Here is a 26729-nt window from a genome sequence, read left to right on the forward strand (position 1 = left end):
CTACCAGAGAAATATACATCAGCTCATAAAGAAGCAGATGAATTCTGAAAAATAATGCTCAGTGGCTATCAATGATTTAATTTAAAAAGTGGCAAGTATCCAGACATAGGATGACAGCACTATTTCATTCTTGAGAGGAGAGGCAAGGGGGCCTTGCCTAGTACCATGGCCAACTATCCCTGGAGGGATAGTCATGTCAGTTTTAGTCTGCTATAGCAAGAAGTTATTATCTCATCCTCCACAAGTTACCCTCAGCCCACCACATCTGAGCAACTTCCACACATAGATGCCAGGGCAATACTAGGGCCATGCAGGGTCTTTGAAATGAGGGATTTCTCCATTTTCTTGCTTCAGGTCATCAAGCAGAAAATTCTGCCTCTTCTGTATAAGGAAGACTTCATCTTCCATGACTATCACATCCCACCACATCGAAGAGAAAAGTCAGTTAACTGGGGTGAATTAGGGAAAAGTCAGTGTACACAGACTATAATGTCAGTCACTCATATTTCCCCAGGCAGTTTCAGTGCTAGGGACTCATTGCTTCATTCCCTGTGGCATGACTACACAGGTAAATTCAATTTAAAACAAGGAAGTTCAAGTTCAATTTGCTCTTAATTCCAAGCCACCTCCTACTTTTGAGCATTTCAGGAAGAAATAATCCACTCATTTACAAAAGGAACATGCTGATCAAACATGGAATGTGTTGATCAAACATGAGGAACAATAGAACGCATTACCATGAGGGTAGGAGGCTTGTATCAATATTCACTGTAATCTCTGTGGCTTCTAGAACTATTTGATCCACAGTATCTACTTAATCAATATCTGCTGAATCAATTAATGAACTATTGTTTGAAGAACTAATTTGGGGCCACTTAAATTATTTTTAATGTTAATGTTTGTCTTCAGGCTTTGGAAGAATAATATCACTTTACATAAGATCTCCTCAATTGTTCTTAGGGGAAAATATTTCAAAAGGAAGGAAAGATTTCTTTTACATATAAAGTTGACTATTTGCTTTAGACCAAAAAACACACAACCTTTGGAAAGAAACTTTCTATAAAACAATGTTTCAATATAATTTTATTAGCACTTATTACATCAAAACTCGGTTATACTGATCCAAATGAATTTAGAAAATTCAAAAGCATATGTAATTAGCTTTTAACAATATGGTAGAACTAATTCTCAGCCCTCAAAGTCAAGAATACTACTTCAAATTAAGTGTAGTTCTATCAAGAACTAGAAATGAACTCTGTGTGAATAGCATCAGTTAAGGTTCCATGAAAATATAACATATATCAATGAATGTATCAGTGGCAAATACCACTGGCTTCCAAATTAAAGGAATTTTGAACCAAGACACAATCAGGGGCTTTCATTCAATACAGAGTTATGGTAAGTTTATAAGGAGACCCTGAATCCTTAAGGACTTGTAGTATGATTTTATGCCTTAACACTAGTTTAAAATACATCAACTCTAATGCATAGATTATGACACATTATGACAACAGAATACTTTTCCACAGAGCTTTTTCTATATCACAAAACGCTGACATTTCCAGTTAGTATATGCTGCTCATTGCTGATCTCGTGAAATTCTACGTCCTCCAGCTTGAGCAGTATTGTAGGATTCACAGATTTTACACTTCATGCCTAAAATATGGAACTGGACTGTCGATCGTCCATTACAGTCATTGCAGAGAATCTAAAAAATGAAGAGATAAACTCATGGTTAAGTAAGTTAAGACACTGTCTGCTCAAAGCAGTCCCTTAATCATACTGAAGATATGCAAACATACACAGATACATCTAAACAGTCCCTTAAGAAATGTCCCTTAAAAACATTCCCTTTTAGCTAGGCGTCGGTGGCTCACGCCTGTAATCCTAGCTGCTCAGGAGGCTGAGATCTGAGGATCACAGTTCAAAGCTAGCCTGGGCAGGAAAGTCCGTGAGACTCTTATCTCCAATAAACCACCAGAAAACCGGAAGGGACACTGTGGCTCAAGTGGTAGAGCACTGGCCTTGAGCTGAAGAGCGCAGGGACAGTGCCCAAGCCCAGATTTCAAGTCTCATGACCGACCAAAAAAAAAAAAATTCCCTTTTGGGCTGGAAATGTGACTTAGTGGTAAAGTGCTTGCCAGCATGCATGAAGCCCTAGGTTTGATTCCTTAGTACCCCATAAACAGAAAAGGCCAGAAGTGGTGCTGTGGCTTAAGTGGTAGAGTGCTTGCCTTGAGCAAAAGAAGCTCAAGGACAGTGCCCGAGCTAAGGTCAAGCCCCAGGACTGGCAACACACACACACACACACACACACACACACACACACACACACACACACACACACACACACACACACACACACACACACACACACACACACACACACACACACACACACACACACACACACACACACACACACACACACTCCCTTCTTATGTAACTGAAACACCTCTGCACATCACCCTTACAATAAAATTTAAGAATGTTCTCAATAAAAAAAGTCCCTTATTCTCCACTGAAAACATATTTATTAAGGGTAGCTTTGAATTTAGAAAATGACAACAAAAGTTGAAAGAAAGATTATTGTACAAGAGCTTCCAAACTGCATGAATAGTAAAAGCAAGAAAATTAATCTAGGCATAACCAGATTAACACCTAATACTTACAATTCAAAATAACACATACAATTTCATTATTTTTCACTGGCACTCAGAACTTTATCCATCAGGTAATAAAACTGAAATTTGTACACATCTGTGAAATTCTGGTTACTTTTTTAGTCCCAACATAGTCTGCTATAATAATGACATTGAAGTTCAAAAATGAGCTCTTTCACTGGATGTTGATGAAAACGAACTAAGCAACTCAAGGGCAGAGAGTGGAGGGAGGGCATGAGAGGGAACAAGAGAACAGCTGACACTAAGCAAAAGGGAAGACATGTATTTATCACCTGATGCGCAAGAAATAGTTGTACTGTCAAAGCTCACTGAATTCACAAACATCATAGACCATGATAATAACAATTTGCCTTGTGAAGGTTAAAATGTTTGTGATTTAACTAAGTATCACTATCTCACAATATTGTGACATTTATGCAATCTCTTGATCTCAATAAAAAATTATTCCAAAAATGAGCACTTTCTCAACTGAGTAAAAAGAGAAGGCTCGAGCCGGGCGCTGGTGGCTCACGCCTGTAATCCTAGCTACTCAGGAGGCTGAGATCTGAGGATCGCAGTTCAAAGCCAGCCCAGGCAGGAGAGACCGTGAGACTCCTATCCCCAATAAACCACCAGAAAACAGGAAGTGGCGCTGTAGCTCAAGTGGTAGAGCGCTCGCCTTGAGCTGAAGAGCTGAGGGACAGCACCCAGGCCCAGAGTTCAGGCCCTATGACCAACCAAAAAGAAAAAAAAAAAGTACTATTTAAATGCAAAGAAACTAGTGGTTGCCTATGATTGGAGGCCCTGAGTAACAGCCACTAATGGATACCAATTCCTTTTTGTAATGAAAATGTTCTAACGGTACGGTGATTATACAAATCCATGAACATACTAAATGGCACCCAATTGTACTTTTAAAGAAATGAATTCCACGGCATGTGAACTGTATCTTAGCAAAGCTATTATTTCAAAGCCAAATCATCTACATAAACATATCACACTTCACTCTCTATTAAAAGATCATAAGACTGTCAGTATCCTAAAGGTGATCTTTTATTTTTTACTTCGCATTACTTCAATTACTCACATGAACTGTGAAACTTTCTGGTGTGAATAAAGAAAAAGTTTTGTGGTGTTGAGCTACATCCTCAGCTCCCAAAATAACTCCTTTGACTTTGTTATGCAGTTTGCATCCTTGTGCATACAAGTACTGAGATAAAAATATATATGCCAAAAAATTTTAAAGCATCAGAAAACTATGCAACCTTCCCATCCTCAATTCAATACTATGCTAATAAGTAAATACAGTAGTACATCAGTTAGTGGAAGGGAAAATCCTTCACAAGTCAAAAGGCACAGAAACATTTTTCATGCTCTCTCTGCTAGTTAAGACCAGTTGAAGAATAATAAGTGTACTAAACAATAAAAACCAAAAGGTAAATTTCAAAAATAGGGCAAACATGTTCTCCTGAAATGTAATATGGAAAAATTTAAAACAAAACACAATTAAAATAATTCATCAGTGATCCACTGCATTACTCTAGTAATGTAAAAAGCCAGATTACAGTTTTTGCCTGCCATCTAGTGTTGAGAAAAACTGCACGAAAGTATTCCTGGGAATTTTTTCCTTTATCTGAGCTCAACATAACAATTTAAAGATAATTGTGTCCTTCCCATTCATCAATCATCCTGGCCTTTCCATGGAAGCAGTATTTTCTAGACAAATTTAAGCAGAATGGAAAAAAAAAAGTTATTGACAAAAAATTGTGGAAAAAAAAAAGTTTAGGTACTACTTCTACTCACATCCACAGTCATATTCTGATACTCTGAAGGCATGGGAGTCTGTGCTACCTCATCATCCAGCTGTCTCCAGTATCTTGTCATATCTAAAGCAGAGTGCATACACAATGGACATCTGTAGCCTCTGCAAGAGACATTTTCCACACATTAACCCATGTATACAAGAAGATGAAAGCTCTCTGACACATAACATCCAAGACACAATGTACATTATTACTCTACATCTCAAGATATTCTATTAGGAACCAAGGATTCTTCTAACCACAGTAGGTTTACATTAAGTCTTGTATCCTATGGTATTTTTTTAAACACTAAGTCTCTGTCCTCAGTTCTATAAAACAGAGGAATCAGTCCATATTCTTTGTGGAACATACTTCATATACTTAAAACTGCCAATTAAGCTATTCTTTGGCTATACAACCTCAAATTCTTAATATATTTATGAAAAGATAGTAATCCTAAAAATTATTCAAATCATATTATTTCCTTTCTAAAAATCTGCAGAAGTTCCTGTTAAGATTCTTCCTTGCAGAGCACAGGTGGTTCACGCCTATGATCCTGGCTACTCAGGAGGCTGAGACCTGAAGATCAAGGGTTCGAAGCCAGCTCAGACAGGAAAGCCTGTCAATCTCTTATCCCCAATTAATCACAGAAAAAGCAGGAAATAGGGCTGTAGCTCAAGTTGTAGAGTGCTAGCCTTGAGCAAAATGGGCTCAGAGGCAGCTTCTACGCCCAAAGTTCAAGCCCCAAGACCAGCAAAAAAAAAATCTTCCTCATCAACTTACAAAACAAAAACACATGTCTCCTCTTTCCTAACTACTTCTCATTGCATTTTAGTTCCAGTTTTAAATCCAATATCACTCATCTAACAAAATTCTGGGCAACATTCCTATGTATTTTTCACATCATCATGACTGTCTCTGGAGGTGATTGTACACCTCAGTATAGCTAAAACAAGAGAAGTCAACCTCAAGCTATGAAAGTACATAAGGCATAACAAGAGAGACATGGGGACAGAAGTATAGTCCTTTATCCTCTAAAACGCCTCAGCTAGTTTACTATTCACCTGCCTTCCCCTTCTCCTTATAAATCTCTGCCATGCCCAATATAGTGCAAACAGTAGTCAGGCCTCCCCACTCCCTCCCTCCCCAGCCACATCTCTTACAATGAGCATTTTTTAATCCCATCAAACACTCACTCTTTCAACATTTCTTCATAACATGTTCTGAAAAAGAATAACATTATTTCAGTAAAACAAGAACTATCTCCACCATCTGCAAACATTTTATGAAACAAAAAGTTATTTTACCTATGTAAAAGATGTCCACATGGTAAGACATGAGCAACAACACGGGATGTGTGAATGTCCTAAACAGAAGAAAAAGTGGCAGTATTTGTATGAACATTATATAAGTATCCAATTGCTTTCAATTCAAGAAGGAAAAGTTCTAGAGAAAAATATTTAAAACTGACCTCCAAACATATTGGACAATTCTGCCGGGAAACATTTTCAATACACTATTTAAAAGACAATTTCAAATTAACAAAAGCATCAACAGATGAAAACATCAGATGTAACAACAGTATTAAGAAAAACAATAAAATCAACTCTCTAAAAGTAATAACTGAACTGATATGTGTTTATTATATGTCAGAAAAAAAACTACTTATTACATGTCTTTAATGGTCACACCATATTAGGCTTGACAAATTACCTTATTTAACCTCAATAAATCTTTTTAGATTATCTTATCAAAGAATTACAATACCCAAGATCCTGAGGTAACAAGGTTAGGACTTTTCTTATTTGTGTTTTACTATAAAGGCCCTAAATTGTAGTACAAACTAATTAATAATGGTAACAATAACAACACTTGGTATTTACTACATGCCATTTGGTACCTATTTAAAGCTCAATTCTGATAATCCTATGTGAAGTTGTATGATTACTTCATTTCAGATGACAAAAGGCCTCGTGTAAGTGAGTAACTTACAAAGGTACACACTAGCAAGTATATCCAAGTAGCTAGAATTATAGGAGTAAGCACCTGTGCCCAGCTAAAACCAGTTTTTAATGAAAGCAGTTGAGAAGTCATAACCACTTACAAATAAAGAACAAAAAATAATAAAGAATCAACAAAATACAAATAAAATATGTATAGCTCTATAAAAATAGAGTTTAGTAAAGACAAGAAAACCTCAAATAAGTTGGGCACTGGTGGCTCACACCTGTAATCCTAGCTATTCAAGAGGCTGAGATCTGAGGATCACCATTTGAAGCCAACCCAGGCAGAAAACTCCATGAAATTCATTTCCAATTAGTCACAGAAAAAGCCAGAAGCAGTGCTGTGGCTCAAGTGGTAGAGTGCTAGCAAATAGGAACTCAAGAACAACACCTCCAGAGTTCAAGCCCCAGCACTGGCCAAAAAAAAAAAAAAAAAAAACCCTCAATATTAAATTTTAAGTCTGAATTGTAATCCCTTCTCTACTACATGAAAATCCCTTAGATTTACGACAAACCATTACTTCTCTAGTATTAGTTTCCTTATTTATAAAATGAAACAAAACTTATTTCATTTGACTATATTTCACACACACAAACACATCTCTGTAATTAAGATATATCTAAAAATGGATGGCATGATTGAGTTGACAAAATGCAAATAATGATGTGAAGATGCAATGAGTTGGGTTTGGGGATACACACACACACACACACACACACACACACACTCACACACACACACACACACACACACACACACACACACACACACACACACACACACACACACACACACACACACACACGCTACCTGTATTTTAGAAACCAGAACAACTTATTATCAAGTACAGAAATGAAGCCACTGTTACTAAGGAGGAAGGGAGTACTATATACTTCCTCCAGATAAAGTAGAAAAATTCTCTCACCAGGAAACTACTCATTTTCCTCTGTGAAGAGAAGAAAACCTATAGTGGCTGGGAAGAACCTAATGCCATGTGCTTCAAATTGCTAACTTCTGATGGTGATAAATTTACTGGTAAAAAAAATAACATGCTCTGGGAGCTGGTGGCTCACGCCTGTAATTCTAACTACTCAGGAAAGACTGAATCTGAGAATCATGGCTCAACGCCAACCCAAGCATGAAAGTCCATCAGGCTCTTATTGCCAATTAACCACCAGAAAACTGGAAGTGAAGCTGTAGCTCAAAGTGGTAGAGCACTAGCCATGAGCAAAAGAGCTCAGGGACAGCACCTAGGCCCCTGATAACTGACCAAAAAAAAAAAAAGATAACATGCACTAATGTCAGGAATAAAAGCCATGTTAAGAAACCAGGTCAATTTCCTGTGAATTAATTCAGTGAGGTCAATTTTACAGAGATCTCTTCATATGTGTTATCAAAAGTACTTATTTTAGCCAGGCACCAGTGACTCAAGCCTTTAATCCTAGCCACTCAGGAGTCTGAAATCTGAGGATCATCATGGTTTAAAACCAGCCAAGTCAGGAAGGTCCCAGAGACTCTTATCTTCAATTAAGTGGAGCTGTGGCTCAAGTGATAGAGCACTAGCCTTGGGCAATAGAGCTCAGGGACAGTGCCCAGGCCCTGAGTTCAAGCCCCATGACCAACTGGGGAGGGGCGGTACACATTTTAAGTGAAAGACATGCCTCAAGCCAGTACTATTTAAGAACCTGATACAGGGCCAAGGCTCACAGAGTTCTGTCCCCAAACTCAGCCATCAATGCTGAGTGAAAGGAGGGTCTTCTGGCCCCAGTATTGGTACCAGGTGGGGCCCTAATCTGGCAACAGTCTCTGCAGGCACCTTAACACACAGCTAGCTAACCAGAAGCCTGCTTTGACATCTTAGAGTGGGACGGACACCAATGACGGCCCATGGCCCCATGGCTAGTGTCCCCACATACAACATCCTCATGTCATGGCCAGAGAGAGCACGCAGCTGGACCCAAAAGCCTGCACACTGTTGTTTCCAAGGTGATACCAATTGCACAGCATCCACACAAAATTATAGCCCATTACCACTGAACCTAATTCCTAATCTTAATATCCTCTAAAAACCCTGAACCCAAATGTGAAACATCAAGAGATCACAAAATTCATGAGCAATCAAGACAACACTCCACTCTCAAAACACAACAACTCAGGGAAGGACTTCAGTGAGAGTGCAGAAGAGATGGAGAACAAAAGAACCATTAAAGCAATGATGAGAGCACTGGCAGAGGAAATAAAAGAGCAGATCAAAAAACGAATAGCCAGGAGCCTGCCCATCGTAATCCTAGCTACTCAGGAGGCTAAGATATGAGGATCACGGTTAAAAGACAGCTTAGGCAGGAAAGTCCAATAAACCACTAGAAAATTTTGGCCTGTGCCAAGGAGACCTAGGGTTTCTCCTATTCTCGTCCTGTAATGTTTTCAGGGTGTCTGCTTTGACTCCAAGGTCTTTGGTCCATTTGGAGTTGATTCTGGTGCAGGGTGATATATAAGGATCTAGCTTTAATTGTCTACAAGTGATTAACCAATTTTGCCAGCACCATTTACTGAAGAGGCTGTCTTTCTTCCATTCTATTTTTTTTAGCTCCCTTATCGAAGATTAGGTGGCTATAGGTCTATGGGTTCATTTCTGGGTTTTCAATTCTATTGCATTGGTCCTGAGGTCTGTTCTTGTGCCAGTACCCAGAAACACAACAACTCAAGGAAAGGTTGGACAAATGGGATTGCGTGAAATTGCAGTTTCTGCATGGCAAAGGACAAAGCTAGCAAGATCAATAGAAAGCCCACAGATTGGGAGAAGATCTTCACTAGCCATACAACGGACAAGGGTCTCATATATACCTGGAACTCAAAAAATTAAATCCCCCAACAATAAATCCTCAAAGAAACAACTGCCCAATAAATAAGAGGGCTAAAGACTTACAGAGAAACTTCTCTGAAGAGGAAAGAAGGATGCCTATTAGACACATGAAGAAATGTTCAACCTCCCTGGTCATAAAAGAAATGCAAATCAAAACAACATTGAGATAGCACCTCACCCCAGTTAGAATCAAGAACTCTAATTTAAACAGCAGATGCTGGAGGGGATGTGGACAGAAGGGAACCCTACTGCATTGTTGGTGGGAGTGTAAACTTGTTCAACCACTCTGGAAAGTACTATGGAGGTTCCTCAAAAGAATCCACATAGAGCTCCCCTATGACCCAGCAATCCCACTTTTGGGCATTTACCCAAATGATCACAAACAAGACCATTCTAAAGCTACCAGTACAACTATGTTTATTGCAGCATTATTTACCATAGCTAAGATATAGAACCAACCCAGATGCCCCTCAGTAGATGAATGGATCAAGAAAATGTGGTAGATATACACAATGGAATTCTATGCCTCCATCAGAAAGAATGACACTGCCCCATTTTTAGGAAATGGAAAGACTTGGAAAAAATTATATTAAGTGAAGTAAGCTAGGCCCAAAGAAACATATGTCCCATGGTTTCCCTTATTTGCAATAACTAGTATATGTCTGAGACAAGCAGAAATGGTCAGATAAGTTGATGTTGGGTGAAATTAACCCCAAGATAAGGATTCAAATGGTTTTTCTTTCTTACTATTGTTTCTAACATATTTATGGTTTCTTTGTTACTTTGTATGTCCCTCCCTCACATTATAACAAAGAAGGCTTGATAAGGCTTGCTAAGAAATGTACTCATTACCTTGCTCATGTAATTGTAACCCCTCTGTACGGCATTTTCACAATTTAAAAAAAAATAAAGAAAAGAAAAAAAAAAACACTAGAAAACCAGAAGTAGAGCTGTGGCTCGAGCGGTAGAGGGCTTGCCTTGGGCTGAAGAACTGAGGGACAGTGCCCAGTCCCAGAGTTCAAGCCCCATGACTGACAAAAAAAACAAAAACAAATAGAAGAATTCAAGGAGGAAATGACGAAGAAATTGCAAGGCATGGATTAGAAGATAGAAACATTACATACCTCAATGAAGGAAATGAAGGATGAAATTAATACCTGAGAATTGACATCAATAAAGAGGTAGGAGAAGCCAGGCGCTGGTGGCCCACAACTGTAATCCTAGTGATTCAGGAGGCTGAGATCTAAGGATCGAGGTTCAAAATTAGCCTGGGCAAATAAAGTCCATGAGACTTTATCTCCAATTAACTACCAGAAAACCGGAAGTGGTACTGTGGCTCAAGTGATAGAGCACTAGCCTTGAGCTGAAGAGCCCAGGAACAACGCCCAGGCCGAGTTCAAGCCCCACAACCGACCAAAAAAAAAGAAAGAGCTAGGAGACATAAAAAGCTCCATCTCCCCTTTGTAAAGCACAGTTGAAAGCATAGGCAATAGGACAAGTGAAGTGGAAAACAGGGTATCTGGAGTTGAGGATAAAGCAGAGGAATTAGAACAAAAGGTCAAAAAGCATGGAAAAAGCACTCAGAACATACCAAAGGGACATTGAAGAATTTGCAGATTTAGCCAAAATATCAACTTTATGCATAATCTGGATAGCTGAAGAATTCAAAACTAAAGGCATTGAAAACCTATTTAACAAAGTAATAACAGAAAACTTCCCCAATCTCAAGAGAAAGAATCTCAACCACCTAACAGAAGCATACAGAACTCCTAGCAGACAGGATCTGAGGAGAAATAACTCTAGACACATTATAGTGAAAACCTTGGACAAGAAATTAATTTTAAATGCAGCAAAATCAAAGAAAGAACTTTATTACAATGGAAAGAAAATTAGAATTACTACAGATCTCTCCATACCAACTCTCAGTGCAAGGAGAGCCTGGAATGGTATTATTCAGGCTCTGAACAATACAATTGCCTACCCAAACTGGTATACCCAGTTAAGTTAATATTCACAATTAACAGGGCAACTAAAACCTTTCATGAAAAAACGAAATTAAGGAATTCATAAATACTAAATAAGCACTACAACAGATACTAAAGGGAAGCATACAATCTGAAGAATCAAAGTCAAGGAATCACAACATTGAACAAGTATCAGAAGACTAGGTTAGTAAACACAAGAGGAAAAAAAAGCATGCTATAGGGAAACAAAATGGCAAGAAACATGACATATTTTCCATCATAATATTAAACATCAAAGGGCTCAACTCACCAATGAAAAGATGTAGAGCAGCCAAGTGAATCCAAAAACAAAATCCAACCCTTTGTTGTCTCCAGATACAAGAAGCCCAAGAAATCAACCTCACCCAAAGCTAACAAATGAATAAAGAGCTAAGGAGAGACTTCTCTGAAGAAGAGGTAAGACTGGCAAAGAAACCAGGCACAGGAGGCTCAAGCCTGTAATCCTAGTTTCTCAGGGGGCTGAGATGTGAGGATTGTGGTTCGAAGCCATCCCAGGCAGAAAAGTCCCCATGAGATCTTATCTCTAATTAACCACTCAAAAACCTAAAGTGAAACTGCGGCTCAAGTGGTAGAGCACCAGCCTTGAGCACAAAGAGGCTCAGGACAGCACCCAGGCTCTGACTTCAACTGACAAAAAATAAGAATGGCAAAAAAATACATGAGGAAATGCTCATCATCCCTGGTCATAAAGGAAAGCAAAACAACTATAAGACTCCATCTCACTCCAGTTAGATTGGCTAACATTGAACAACAATGAGTGCTGGCAGAGATACGGGGGGGGGGGGGGGGGGGGGGGGGGGGGGGGGGGGGAAGGAACCCTATTGAACTGCTCATAGGAATGTAAACTAGCACAATCACGGCAGTCTAGAGATTCCTCAGAAAACTAAACATAGATCTTCTTCCCTACAATCCAGCCATACCACTCCTGGGCACCTACCTAGAACATCACAAGCCAGAATACCCGTAAAGACACTTGCAATCCATGTTCAATGCTACTATTCACAATAGCCAGGTTTGGAAATAACCTATACCTTACAATAAATGAGTTGATGTAAAAAAATGTAGTACTTATACACAATGGAATTGTATACAGCCAGTAGAAATAATACTATTATGTCACTTGCACGGAAATGGATGGACCTAGAACAAATTGTGTTAAGTGAAGTAAGCCAAGCTCAGAGAGACAAATGACACATTTTCTCTCGTACATGAAAGCTAGATCTAAAATACACTGGGACATAATCAATTCTACATGACTTTCGCATTTACACACAGTGAGACCAAAAGAGGAACACAAAGGTGCAATGCCTATATGCTTCTGATCATACAAAATAATATTTATCAAAATGAACTCTAGGAAATGAAAACAAGATTTTTTTTTCTTTTTTTCTCTTATTTTCTTTTCTTTTGTTCTGTTTGTTTATATGTCTTTGGGAGTGTAGGGGAGCTATAGAAATGGAGGGACACAGTGTGAACAAATGCAGCAACAGTACTCACTGTACACTATGTTGAAAATGAACTATACAACTTGTGGGTGAGCACAGGAGGGAAAAACTGGGAGAGAGCAAGGAAAGGGGTAACATTGTCCAAAAAGAAATGTATTATTTACCTGACTTATATAACTGTAACCCTCTGTACATCATCTTTGTAGTAACAATAAAAAAAAAATTTTAAACTAGCACTTGTTTCTTTAATTTGTAACAAAGCCTTATTGACAGGTTCAAACAGCAAATCCTCTTTTGCAACCCAGAGCTCATTGTTGAGAATGAAATTTTGAAACACATAAGAAGGAATATGATTCCTACATTAGTTGGCAATGCAGGGGCAGGGGTGGGGGGTTGTTAATTCATACAGGTTGGCTCTGAGAATGAAGTCAAAGTAAAAACTAAACAAAAAAAATATACATATTTGCCAGGTACAGGTTACATCTGTAATCCTAGCTACTCTGAAGACTGAAATCTGAGAGCTGTTGTTTGAACAAAACCAAACCCAATGGAAATCCATGAGACTCTTATCTCCTGTTAATTAACGAAATGCCAGAATTAGCAGTGTGACTCAAGTGGTAGAATCCTGGCCTTGAGCAAAAAAAAACAATCAAGAGCACAAGATCCTCAGTTTAAGCCCCAGTACCAGCACACACATTTTTAAAAAGTAGGTCCAGGCACCAGTGGCAAATACCTCTAATCCTAGCTATTCAAGAGGCTGAGATGTTAAGATTATGGTTTGGAACCAGCCCAGGCAGTAAAGTCTGAGAAACTTCTTATCTCCAGTGAACCACCAAAAAGCAAGAAATAGAGCTAGAGAAATAAGCTGGGTGCCTGTGGCTCACGCCTGTAATCCTAGCTACTCAGGAGGCTGAGATCTGAGGATCACGGTTCAAAGCCAGCCCAGGCAGGAAACTCCGTGAGACTCTTATCTCCAATAAACCACTAGAAAACCGGCAGTGGTGCTGTGGCTCAAGAAGTAGAGCGCTCACCTTGAGCTGAAGAGCTGAGGGATAGCACCCAAGCCCAGAGTTGAAGCCCCACAACCGACAAAAAAGAAAAAAAGAAATAGAGAAATAGAGAGCTAGCCTTCAGGGGGAAAAAATATTAAAGAAGAGTGTCCAGGCCCTGAGTTCAAACCCCACAAACACACACACAAAAAAAAAGTACATTTCCCTTTTAGGGTTCACCACACTAACATCTACATTAAAAGTCCCAACTTCCAATTTTACCTAAAATATCACTAGATCTGCTCATGGCTGTGAACCTGCTGCACTGTTTTCAAAAAATTATAATAAACTGTTATATAAACAAAGAGGCATTAGGCACCAGTGGCTCATAGCTGTAATCCTACATACTCAGGAGGCTGAGATCTGAGGATCCCAGTTCAAAGCCAGCCTGGGCAGGAAAGTCCATGAAACTCTTATTTCCAATGAACCACCAAAAAAAACCAGAAGTGATAGTATGGTGGAGCACTAGCCTTGAGCTGAAGAACTCAGGGACAGCACCCAGGCCCAGAGTTCAATCCCTACAACTGACCAAAAAAAAAAAAAAAAGGCTAATTTCTCTTTGCCATGTATCTCTACCATATATCTCTTTTTTTTTTTATTTTATTCTACCATGTATCTCTTTAAAAACTTTTTATTTATCTATTTCTTTTGAAACAGAGTCTCATTAGGTAGCCCAAAATCTTTAATTCAAAATCTTCCTGCAATAGCCTTCTTAATACTGGGAGTACAGATATGTAGTACCATATCAATGAAGTTTATCCTGCCATCAACCTCAAACCTGTTTATAAAGCTAGACTTAATCTTTAGTCTCGAATAAATTCACAACGTGCTAGGCAAGTACCTTAAGCTAGGACTAAAATCTTTTTGAGCCCCATTCTTTTCCCCTAATTATCAAAACCTCTATGTTCCCTATTTATCTTAATTTTCCTCATCACATTACTATTTAGGCCAAGTACTATTTAATACTGTATTTAAGCAAGACCTTTTATCTTTATCTTCCATTAAACCTAGTACAAATTATTTCAAATATTCTTTTTCTAATCAGTGTCTGTCTCTCTGATTACCTCTGTCTGCCTCCCTCTGCTTATCTGTACCTCCTTCCCTCTCTTCTTTTGCTCCCTTCCCTCCCTCCTTCTTTTCCCTCACTCCAATCAGACTCACTGTTGCCCTTAAATGGAATTTTCTATACTTAGATGATTTATAACTCTCTACACAATCCCCTTCAATTTTCATTTTTATTGTTTTTAAATAATGAAAGAGAGCCTGGGATGATAAAATCCCTACATCCTCCTTAAAAATAACTTTTCTTAATTAGGAACAGAAATGCAAAAACACAAAATGCCTTTTTTTTCCCACAAAAATGTCTTCATAAATGTCCTGCAAACAGTTTGCACTGCTCAGTATTTCTTCTCTTTTAAAGTTAATCTTAGAAGCATTACAAATGATAAGACTTCATAAATCAATTGATAAGCTGTCAACATTATGCTAATAACTAATATAAGCATTCTTAAACTACAGAAACTATAAATCAAAGTTTTGAGGCATAATCTTTACAATAGTTACTTCATACAGCTTTTTCAAAAACTCAATTAATATAATTGTACTAGGTAATACGTAAAAATAAGCACATTTCTCAAACATATTACAATTTAAGCTGGCTCTCAGAAACATTGTAATACCTTAAAAATTACACAAACTGAATTATATACCTTATGTTTTCCTTGAAGATTCATAGCTAAGCATAAGTTACATTTCAAACAGTGGAAAAAATCTTCTTTCGGACCAATCCTAATAAAACATGTGAAAGCCAGATGGTTAAATTCTTACTACATTGATATTTGCTAATTTTACAATATCTAAATTCAGTTCAAGCACAAAAAAAATTTCAAATCATTGCTCATGTAACTGTAACCCCTCTGTACAGTACGTTCACAATAAAAAACTTAATTAAAAAAGTTTCAAACCACAATGAAGAACTACCCTATTCAATGTCCCTCTAAAGCAAGCAGTGAAAACAAAATGGTATCTATTCTACTGAAGGTTTTTCCCCTATAAAAATGCATATAGAGAGGAAGAGGGAAAAAAAGGGGGCAGTGCTGTAGTCCTTCATGAGTAATTCCTTTCCATGTATACTGTACTGTAACTTTTTTACTTAAAAGTATATACTAAGGATAACTTTATATCTATCTATGCAAAACAATCCTTTTATTTTGTTCTGGTTTTGTGGCTTGAACTCAGGGCCTTGCACTCTTGACTTTTTCACTCATGCTGAGGCTCTATCATTTGAGTCACACCTCCACTTCAACCTTCTTTCTAGTTAATTGGAAACAAGTCTGGATTTGCCTGTTCAGACTAGCTTCAAACCTTGATCCTCAGATCTCAGGCTCCAGAGTGGCTAGAATTACAGACATGAACTACCAGTGCCCAGCCACTGTATTTTCTTTCTACCTCCACATTATTAATGTAATATGGATATATCATAATTTTAAAGATCCTTTTATTGATATGATCAACAATCTTGATAAATCACATTTTGATTACTTTTATAAGAATCCTAAACGGTGCCTGTGGCTCATGCCTGTAATGCTAGCTAATCAGGAGACTGAGATCTGAGAATCATGTTTTGAAACCAGCCTGGGACAGAAAGTCCATGAGACTCTTATCTCCAATAAACTACTCAGAAAAAGCAGAAAGTGGTCTATGGCTCAAGTGGTAGAGTGCTAGCCTTGAGCACAAACAGGCTCAGGGACAGCACCTAGGCCCAGCATTCAAGCCCCAAGACTGGTGGGGGAAAAAAGATTTCTAAAAGTGAAACACATGAGTCAGAAGATATTGGATTATGACACTGACAAACTAGTGTCCAAAAAGACTACTAATTTACATTCCTACTAATAGTGCACAACAGTATCCTTTTTCTCCATAATCTGGTTAACTCCAGTTATACATATGACAGATGAAATATGCTACTTCAATTTACATTTCCCAACTTCTACGAAGGATATTCTCAAATACTTATAAATCACTTAAGATTTATTCTGTGGATTATGTTGATAAGCTCTGCCCAGCTTTTTCCTGAGGTACTTATCTTTTTCCAAGGTAAAGAAAATCTTTATATAGCCTGGATATTAAATATTTTTCATTTGTATGTTACACTTTTCTTGCTAGTCATTTCTCTTTACTTATATAATGCTATTTTTTAATTCCTGTGTTCTAGCTCAAGACTCTGTGCATGGAACTCTTCTGACTCAGAGTAAGGAAGATTGGTTTCAGAAGCTATTGAAGGTGATAAAGCACAGCCCAGTGTTTGTGGCAATCTCTAATGACAATCATTCTGATCTTTAAGAATGAACATAGGATCAACAGTATATCTATCTTCTTGCTCTGAGAAGACCATCATTGGTTGTAGAAAGGAGATAGAGAAGATAGACCAATTGGAATAATACTAGGTATTGACTTATGCAGAGTGGTTGTTTAAGGTAGTTATATGGAGTTAAACTTTATAGAAAAGGTTAATAGGAAGATGGCCTGAAATAGCAGAAAAAAAATCTAGTCAATGTCCTAGTGTGTGTAGGGAAGAGGGAGATAAAGTAAGGAATGTTGAGTAAATATACACACATAAATTTAAAAATTAAACATCAAAGTCCGGCGCCTGTGGCTCACGCCTGTAATCCTAGCTACGCAGGAGGCTGAGATCTGAGGATCGTGGTTCAAAGCCAGCCCAGGCAGGAAAGTCTGTGAGACTCTTATCTCCAATAAACCACTAGAAAAGTGGAAGTGGCACTGTAGCTCACAAAGTAGAGCGCTCGCCTTGAGCTGAAGAGTGCAGGGACAGCGCCCAAGCCCAGAGTTCAAGCCCCACAACCGACAAAAAAAAAAAAACAAAAATTAAACATCAATACAAATTGAAATGGGAGAAAGTCTATGCTAGAAAGTAGAAGTTAGGAAAGTAACTGGCTGTTGCTGACCGGTTTACAGAAAAGACAACCATAATTAAATGAAGAAAACAACCAATCAAGCAAAAATAGTAACATATGCATTTTTAAAATTTTTCTTCTATGTGTTCATGTGTAAAAGAGTTCTCTGCAGTGTGCAAGAGGCTGCTTTAAATGATGTGAGAGCTTTGCTTACATAGAGCCATGGGGAAGCCCCTAAAAGTTCTAGCTATAGCTGATGGTAGTAGACTCCAGAAAGGCTAAAGTCTCTCTCTATAGACTGACAGATGATGAGTCCCAAGGCTGTTTCCTGCAGGGATCTGGAGTGCCAGGCTTTTTGAGGTGCCACCTTACTTTCCTCTGCTGTGAAAACTACAGCTACCAGCCCAGGTACAGCTTGGCGGCAAGTCCCACAATTGCCCCTGGCTTTCTGAGACAAAACAGTTCTTTCTGAAGTAGGACTTACAGCCACTACCCAGGCCATCTGCTATCTGGTTGGGCAGAAATCCCAATCCTCCATGTCCCCATACTGCCTCTCCGCTTCTCCAGTCTCTGGCTTCTATGCTAGCCACACAGCCTTCTGATGCTGACATTTTCCTGCTGGTCCCTGTTGGCAACTCTGCCCTACACACACATACTGCTTCTTTGTAGCCATTTCTAGTTTTCCTTGAGCACAGTTTATCTCTAATGGTAAATAAATAAGAATAGCAGGAAATTTTAAACAAAATAAGATGTAAATGTAAAGAGGCAGAGGGACACTCTGGAGTTTATCTACCTACTTGCGATTGACATTTTGTACCAGATCATTCTTATGGAAAGGAACTATCCTTACATAACTTAGGGCTGTATGTGTGTTGATCTTAAGGCTTGAACTCAGGGCCCAGGTGCTATCCCTGAGCTTTTTTGCTAGCACTCCACACTTGAGCCATAGCTCCACTTCCAACTTTTTTGGTAGTTAACTGGGGAGAAGAGTCTCATTGACGTTCCTGCCCCACAATCCTCAGAGTAGATAGCATTATAGGTATAAGCCACCAGCACCTACCTATGTTAAAACTTTGAACAGCTCTTAAGACTTTTAACAGGATCCTCAGCCTCTATCCAGTAAATGCTAGTGTTCAGATATTGCCAACTATTCTTTGGATTCTAATGCTCATGGTGAAACTGATCAGGTTATAATTTTTATATGAAGATATACTAGATGAATAGTCTCACTCAAGACAGGAAATGGGGTAAAGGGTATATTCTTCAGTGGCAGAGTACTTGTCTAACATCCCATAATTAGAGAGAGAGGGAAGTGAGTGAAGGAGAGGGACAATAATATACTCTTTTCCCGCCCAGTCCTAGGGCTTGAATTCAGGGCCTGGGCACTGTCCTTGAGCTTGCTCAAGGCTAGTACTCTATCACTTGAGCCACAGCGCCACTTCTGGCTTTTTTTTTTTCTGCTTATGTGGTACTTGGGAATGGAATCCAGAGCTTCATGCATGCTAGGCAAGCACTCTACCACTAAGCTACATTTTCAGCCCATACTCTTAGGAACAAAAAGAAACCATGGTATCTTCTAGTTACTCATTTAATAAGAAAGCTACAAATCATAGTAGAAATGACTTCATGTTATAGTTTCTAACTATAGTAACTTAGACTACCTCATTTTGTTAAGATGTGTGAAAATATTTCCACATCTTTTATGATGACTGTACACCAACATTTACTTAATATAGCTCCCAAGTGATCAAATATTAAAGAAAGGTATGTACATAAAAGCATTTAGAAGGAAACAATGAAAAAATGACAAAGTTCAAATAAAATGTTTTGCAATTGTGGCACAAAGATCCATATTTTATATGGATATAAATAGATTTTATATCACAAAGTTAAGCATATTTTATATTCCAAGTACATTTTGTATTTACTACAAAAGTAGGCATGAGAAATCTCTTAAAACAATGTAACATATATAGATACAGATATTAAAACAATGCATAAGACACTTAAAATGAATGCATTTTATCAGATGTAAAGCTTATTCTAATAAAGTTGATTTTTTTAAATATTATTGCTCAGGTACATCAGAAGTTATTAGAACATTGTATATACAGTACCTACAAATTCCACAGTTTTCACAATGATACTGCTTCTTATCTTTGTCAAACAGATGGCATATACTGCAATAATATTCTCCAAATAATGTGCTACATTCTTCACAAGTCTGTTGGGCCTAAAAAGGACACAGTTTTTAAAAGTTGGAATAACTTTACCAAAATACTTTTAATATTTGAATATCCAGAACTAATGTTAAAGTAAACTTTCATTGTTTTTACAAGTTTTTAAACATTTACAAAGTTATTCCTTACTTTACAAGTTAGGTTCTCAGTTGAAACTTCTAATAATTTGTTTTCAATCCATATTAATAAAAATGTTTTAAGAAAAAACAGAACTGGAGATGTGACTCAAGTGATAGAACACCATCAGAGCAAGCAAGCTGACTAAGAGCACACACACAAAAAAGAAGAAAGGATATGTCATAAAACCTTACATGTTGAATTTTTTCACAGTTGATACACTGCACTTCCTTTACTTTAAAACGATCTAGCTGGTGATCTTCATTGTTATCATGACACAACCGGCAAGTATAAAGCTTGTCACAACAAGGAGCCTGTAACACCAAAGGAGGAAGAAAGACATTAGAAGCAAGAGAAGACACGTCAACTGTGCACAAAGAAAACAACTTCTTTCTGGAATAGCCACAGATTTCCATCAATGGATCAGTTGTTATATGTCGCTGTTTGTTGTTGTATTTGATGTTTACTAGTCCCTTCAACATCTATATGTTTGGATGACATAAAGCACCATCTTAAAATAGGAGAATTAAGAAGGCTAGAAATTCCTCAACTGAAAACTAATCCCACTAATCTCACTTTCAGACTATATAGTAAGCAACCCCTTCTTACACATTTCTAAATAAATTTACATAGCTCAACCTCTTAACATAAGTCATTTCAGTAGTACTTAATCAACAACTAAATAAGAGACAGCATTTTTTGAGAATGACAAAAATGCCAGTTGTCCACCAAAATTTGTTCTCTCCTCAGTACCACAATTGTCCAGCTACACTACAGCTGCTCTAACAACATGGCAAAATAATACAATGGAAAAAGCTGGTCCTTAGAATGGCTATGTAGAATGATGACCCAACATCAATCTGGATCAATCACTTTGGAATTACTAAGTAGATAGAAATAAGCTATTTTTCATAAGCTATTTTTCATACTTTTTTTATTATCTATCTTTAAGAAGTTGTATAAAAGCCAGGCACCAGTGGCTCACGCCTCTAATCATAGCTACTCTAGAAGCTGAGGATTGTACTTCCATTGTCAGCTGGGCTGAAAAAATCCCAGTGAACTCATATCTCCAATTAACCACCAGAAAAGTGGTGCTGTAGCTCAAAATGGTAGAGTGGTATCCTTGAGCAAAAGAGCTCAAGAACAGCACCAGGCCCTGACAGGAGTTTCTATTTAACAAGCAGTTTATGAATACACTATATCTCTCCCCTTGCAACATTCTCACCCATTCCTCCAAACTCACTACTTCCCTCAATTTTCTTACTTTTGTATGATTTACCTTGAATTCTTGACTATCTCTCCCTCCTTTCTCCACTTCATTTGTCCACCCCCTCCTTGACCCCACCCCACCTCTTTCATATACCCATTTCCTGACATTTACTTTGTTGAATTTTGACTTTGCCTTTTTAAGGAATTACAGTATTTGAGACTTAAATTTCAGTTAATATAACATTATATATTCTTGCATACCACCCAATGTATTTACTTATACGTTTACAAGCTAATTCTAGCTTCCATACATGCATCCTTTGTCTTTCTGGACCTAAATTACTTCACTTAACATAATTTTTTACAGGTCTTTTCATTTCTTTATAAATGATACAATATTATTCTTTCTAATGGATGAGTAAAGTTCCACAGTGTATATATTCCACATTTTCTTGATCCATTCATCCATTGAGGGGCATCTGGGCTGATTCCATACCTTGGCTATGGTGAACAGTGCTGAAATACGTTATTTTTAAAACCTCATTAGGAGTGGGAATGTGGCTTAGTGGTAGAGTGCTTGCCTAGCATCCATGAAGCTCTGGATTCAATTCCTCAGAACCACATAAACAGAAAAAGCCAGAAGTGGTGCTGTGGCTCTAGTGGCAGAGTGCTAGCCTTGAGCAAAAAGAAGCTCAGGGACAGGACCTAGGCCCTGAGTTTAAGTCCCAGAACTGCCAAAAAATAAAATAAAACCTCATTATTGGTAAATCTTTTTATTACTAAAACCTTACCCCAACTAGAATATCAGGAAATTGCAGACTAGTGGGACTTCCTAGTCAACACTTCCTAGTCAAACATTATGATCTTGCAAATCCACATATATCTGAAGGGTTCCTAAGCCATGATTTAATACCACAGTTCATAACTTACAGAGTTTAACAAAATACCAGCTTATCTTTTTTCCAACAATATCACTGTCTTAAACATTAGAGATCTGTATATCCAGAATAATCCTTTCAGTAGCCTGAACTCAATTTCTTGACTTTTTCAGTCTTAATGGTATTATTCTCCAACCTTCCTCAGTCACATACTCTCATTATCACACCACAGAACAGTGGTTCACATTGTCTCTGGACCTTTCTATTCTTAAAAATGAAGGATCCCTTGCCAGGACAGGGGCTTATGTCTATAATTTTAGATACTCAGTAATCAGCCCAAGCATACAAATATGAGACTCTAATCTCCAATTCACCAAGAAAAAGCCAGAGACTTTTGAGCCAGAGGCTCAAGTGGTAAGAGTTCTAGCCTTTAGGGGAAAAAAAAAAAACAAAAACTAAGAGATAACATCTAGGACCTGAGTTCAAGCTCTAATAGCAGCACAAAAAATTAAATAAGGACTTCAAAGACCTGTTGTTTATGTAGTATATATATATATACATATATATTGCTATATACCATTTTATAAATCATTGATGTTTTTAGAAAAGAGAGTATTTTAGTAGCTTTTCAGAGAATTATGGATATTTTCTGTCATACACTAAAATGTAAACCCAACAGTCTGAATTCATTCCACTGAAATTTTCTTCCACTGTTCCATTCAAGTCCATTCATCTATCTCGCACTTGGAATGCATCTATTATCCACGTATTATTTATTTGGAAAATGCCAGTTCCCTTAATTATATACATCTTTCAAATGCTCACACATTTGATATGCAACCAAAAAAAAATCATGTTAGAGTAGGTATTGGGAAGCTTTAGAGCTCACAAAAGTTTTCCAAAATTTAGTTTTTGCACAAAATATTAAAGATATTAAAAAGGCATGCATGTGTGCTCGCTTCAGCAGCACATATACTAAAATTCAAATAATACAGAGAAGATTAGCAAGGCCCCTGCGCAAGGATGACACACAAATTCATGAAGCATTGCATATTTTTTTAAGGCATGTGTGTAAGAGTTAAGATTTGATAAAAATCAATGATTTCATTGCTTCACTGATGACATTTTTAATTAAACTGGCTTTAAAATGAACTACATAGTTTAATTCAATTAGCAGAAAACTGGTGCCTCAATTCATGCACAGCTACTAGCAGTTTTTATCGTGTTATCCAGAATCAGTGCAAATGTCAACACAATTTCTGGAAAGTAGTTTTGACCTAACAGACACAAAAACTCCTAGAGGTCATGACTCTAGGGCCCACTCATGACACTTTGTGAACTGCCGCTCCAAAGCAGGCTGCACCTTTTTTTTTTTTTTTTTATAATATCTCAACTCCAAGCATAAAGTTCTCTAATCACTAAATTTCCTCTTTCCGACTAACTCCAAGCCTTCCCTTTCTTTCTTTTCTTTTTTTTTGGGGGGGGGGGGGGGAGGGCGGGGGGGGGGGGGCCGATCCTGGGGCTTGAACTCAGGGCCAGGCTCTGTCCCTGAGACAGACTGTATTCAAGGCTAGCACTCTAGCACTTGAGCCATGGGTAACTTCTGGCTTTTTCTGAAGTAGTTTATTGGAGACAGGAGTCTCATGAACTCTCCTGCCTAGGGTGGCTTTGAACTGCAATACTCAGATCACAGCCACCAGCTGAGCCATCAGCCCTAGCTCAAGTCTTCCCTTTCATATATCATACTTCCTCCTCTCTCCCTCTGCATATACTCACTTACCAAAATCCCATCCCTGGTTAAACTAATTCTTCCCTTTCATATACCGTCCTTCCTCTTCTCTCCCTCTACATATACTCACTACCAAAATTCCATCCCTGGTTGAACCAACTCTCTTCCTATCAACTGGAGGGGCAGGGAGGCCACCATACTGTTAGATCTTACTATTAAGTGATAACCACTCATAAAAAGTAGACTCATTACAATTCCTTAGTCAATTCCCTCATTTTTCTACAGTCTAAGATGTAAGATCTGGATGATCACTTCACTTCTTCCTTCTTTAAGACTCTAACATCTCTTCCTAACACTTTGACCTATCTTGCTTGCCTATCAAAATTGAAAAATCAAAAGAAAAACTCTTCCCACAAATATGGATCTACTTGCAAATATACTTCATCCCCTACATTCTCTTCTTTTACAAAGAACTAGTTGGCCCTTTCTTGTATCTAAGGACAATTTCTCCACTTGGACATTGGACCTCACCCCTTTGACTATTCATGGGCAGTTACCCTACCCCTAGTTTTCCCTGTTCCTCCTGCATTACAACATGCTCTCACTCTATCGGATCATTTCCAAGAATACGGAAACGCACTGAAACACCTATCTTAAGGAAAAGGAGGGATAATCTCATGATCCTCCATCTTTCAGCAATGATGTCATTTTTTTTTCTTCCTTTACACTGAAACTCCAAAAATTTGTAAGTGCTAAGCCACAATTCACTCCAATCAGGCTTTAGCTGATCTCTCCTCTGACCCTTGTCAAGATCACTAGTAACTCTCCTTGCCAAATCCAATGGTCAGTTCTCAGTTCATGAACAGCTGCACAGCTGCATTTGATCTACTTATCACTTCCTCCTTGCAATTTTTCACTTGGCTGAAGAAGGGGCAGGAGAGAAATCAGAAAAGTGACAGTCAGGGACATGAGTCAACATGCTATGAAACAGATTTAGTTGAATGGGGTTTGTTTTGTTTGGTGTGCATGTTTTTTTTTTTCTTCTCTGGAGGGGAAAAGGAAAGCAAGATGTTAAATTCAGTTTCAGACCTCAAGTTTAAGGGTGTAAGGATAGCATTCAATCCTTTTTTTTTTTTTTTTTTTTTTTTGGGGGGGGGGTGGTCGTGGGGCCTGAACTCTGGGCCTGGGCACTGTCCCTGCACTCTTCAGCTCAAGGCTAGCACTCTATCACTTGAGCCACAGCGCCACTTCCAGTTTTCTGGTGGTTAATTGGTGACGAGTCTCACAGACTTTCCTGAGTGGGCTGGCTTTGAACTGCGATTCTCAGATCTCAGCCTCCTGAGTAGCTAAGATTACAGGCATGAGCCACCCGGATCAATCCTAATTCTTTACACATTTGGCGAATGACCAACTTCGAAAGAGCTTCATGCAAGTGCAGTGAAGCAATCAATGCTCACCAAGCCCTGGCCTACAGAAAGAAAAAAAAAAATTAGACTGTGATTACAGGCCTGAGATTACCACTTCTAATTAGTAAAGACCAGTGACTAGTAAATGGGAGACAACAACAACAAAAAAAAAATCAGGATGATGATGGTGATGGTTGTAATTAACATTTACTACTACTCATGGGTACCTGCTAAACAGTACAAATGGATTTTCGTGTGCAATCCTATTTTTGTGAAATAGGAATTTCAGGGGTCCCAATTTTACATATGGGGCGCTGAAACAGTCGCTTGTTCAAAAATCAAATAACTATTAAAGAGCAGGTCTAAGATTTGAGGATAGGGCTTAAGGATTCCAAAACCCAAGCTTGCTGGTTTTCTTTTGGGGGGAGAATGATGGGCTGCTGGGAAATAAAGCCAGGACATCCTAAATCTTTAGCATACTCGCGAAATACAACCCAACCCAAATCTCAGGCTTTGCGAGCAAATCTTTATACTGCTTCTTGAAAGGGAAAAAAAAAAAAAAAGCAGGAAACTTTAAATGGATGAGGGCCCATTAGCACCCTAGATTGACTAGGAAATGCTGTCAAAAGAAGCAACAAAACACATATATACCAGACATTCTTCTAATTTAATGACAGTTACATTACGGTCTTCCATTTCACTCACACAGTTTTCTCCTTGACAGGTCTGGACATATGCACTGATTCAACTGAAAACTGGCAGAGATTGTAAGATTTGTGGACTACAGGCGCTGAAATTGTTTTCCTAGTCTCCATTACTTCATCAACTCTCTGAAAGCAATCCTACAGAAAGGCCGGGCTCTACCACAACTCCCTTGCAGTAGCAGCCGGCGAACGAACCGATAAAAAGTGACTTTGTGCGTGCCCAAGCTCGGGCCCAACAAGGCTTCGCTAGCAAAGGCAGGAGGAGCCCCAAGGCTCTGGGTCAGAGGACCCCGGTTCCAGATGGGGAAGGGACCCTAACAGCTTGGCCTCGCTAAACCCACGCCTAACCACCTGGCCCGGTCCTCCCGCCGCCGGGCCCGGAAGGGAGCGGGCGGGACAGGGCCCAGGGCAGTCGTCACCTTCAGGAGACATCCTCTGTCATAGTGCTCGCAGCCCCGAGGCCCGCGCTCCTGGCTGCCGACGCCATCTTCCCGCGTCGCCGCCGCCATCGCCTCCACCTCCCCTCACGTTCCACAGACCCTTCCCCCAGGTTGAAAACCACGCCCGGAGGAAGCAGCGCGGCTCTAAACCCCCGCCTGGGCCTCGGCTCCCCTCCGCCTCCCCCTCCACCTCCGCCGCCACGGCGCCGCCGCCACCCCGGCCGGAATGGCCGCGGAGCACG

The 26729-nt window shown here is 38.8% G+C and overlaps 1 protein-coding gene, 1 non-coding gene and 1 pseudogene across 2 annotated transcripts; 2 read left to right on the forward strand and 1 right to left on the reverse strand.

The window, feature by feature from the left end:
* Window positions 1-1065: 1065 nt before the first annotated feature.
* On the reverse strand, window positions 1066-26658 carry Rchy1 (ring finger and CHY zinc finger domain containing 1). The gene is made up of 9 exons (XM_042678152.1): window positions 26467-26658; window positions 20316-20435; window positions 19882-19997; window positions 15560-15638; window positions 5937-5981; window positions 5773-5831; window positions 5662-5688; window positions 4467-4587; window positions 1066-1708 (listed from the first exon to the last, which is right to left on the reverse strand). Exons 1-9 carry the CDS (start codon window positions 26554-26556, stop codon window positions 1580-1582), a joined length of 786 nt encoding a protein of 261 aa, XP_042534086.1. The 5' UTR covers window positions 26557-26658; the 3' UTR covers window positions 1066-1579.
* Window positions 13034-13153, forward strand: LOC122106946 (annotated as a pseudogene).
* LOC122106933 lies at window positions 23160-23266 on the forward strand. The gene has a single exon (XR_006147253.1). It is a non-coding gene; the product is annotated as a U6 spliceosomal RNA (small nuclear RNA).
* Window positions 26659-26729: the final 71 nt, after the last annotated feature.

This window comes from Dipodomys spectabilis, unplaced genomic scaffold (assembly GCF_019054845.1).
Source record: "Dipodomys spectabilis isolate Male_0828 unplaced genomic scaffold, ASM1905484v1 ptg000043l, whole genome shotgun sequence".
Lineage (NCBI taxonomy): Eukaryota > Metazoa > Chordata > Mammalia > Rodentia > Heteromyidae > Dipodomys > Dipodomys spectabilis.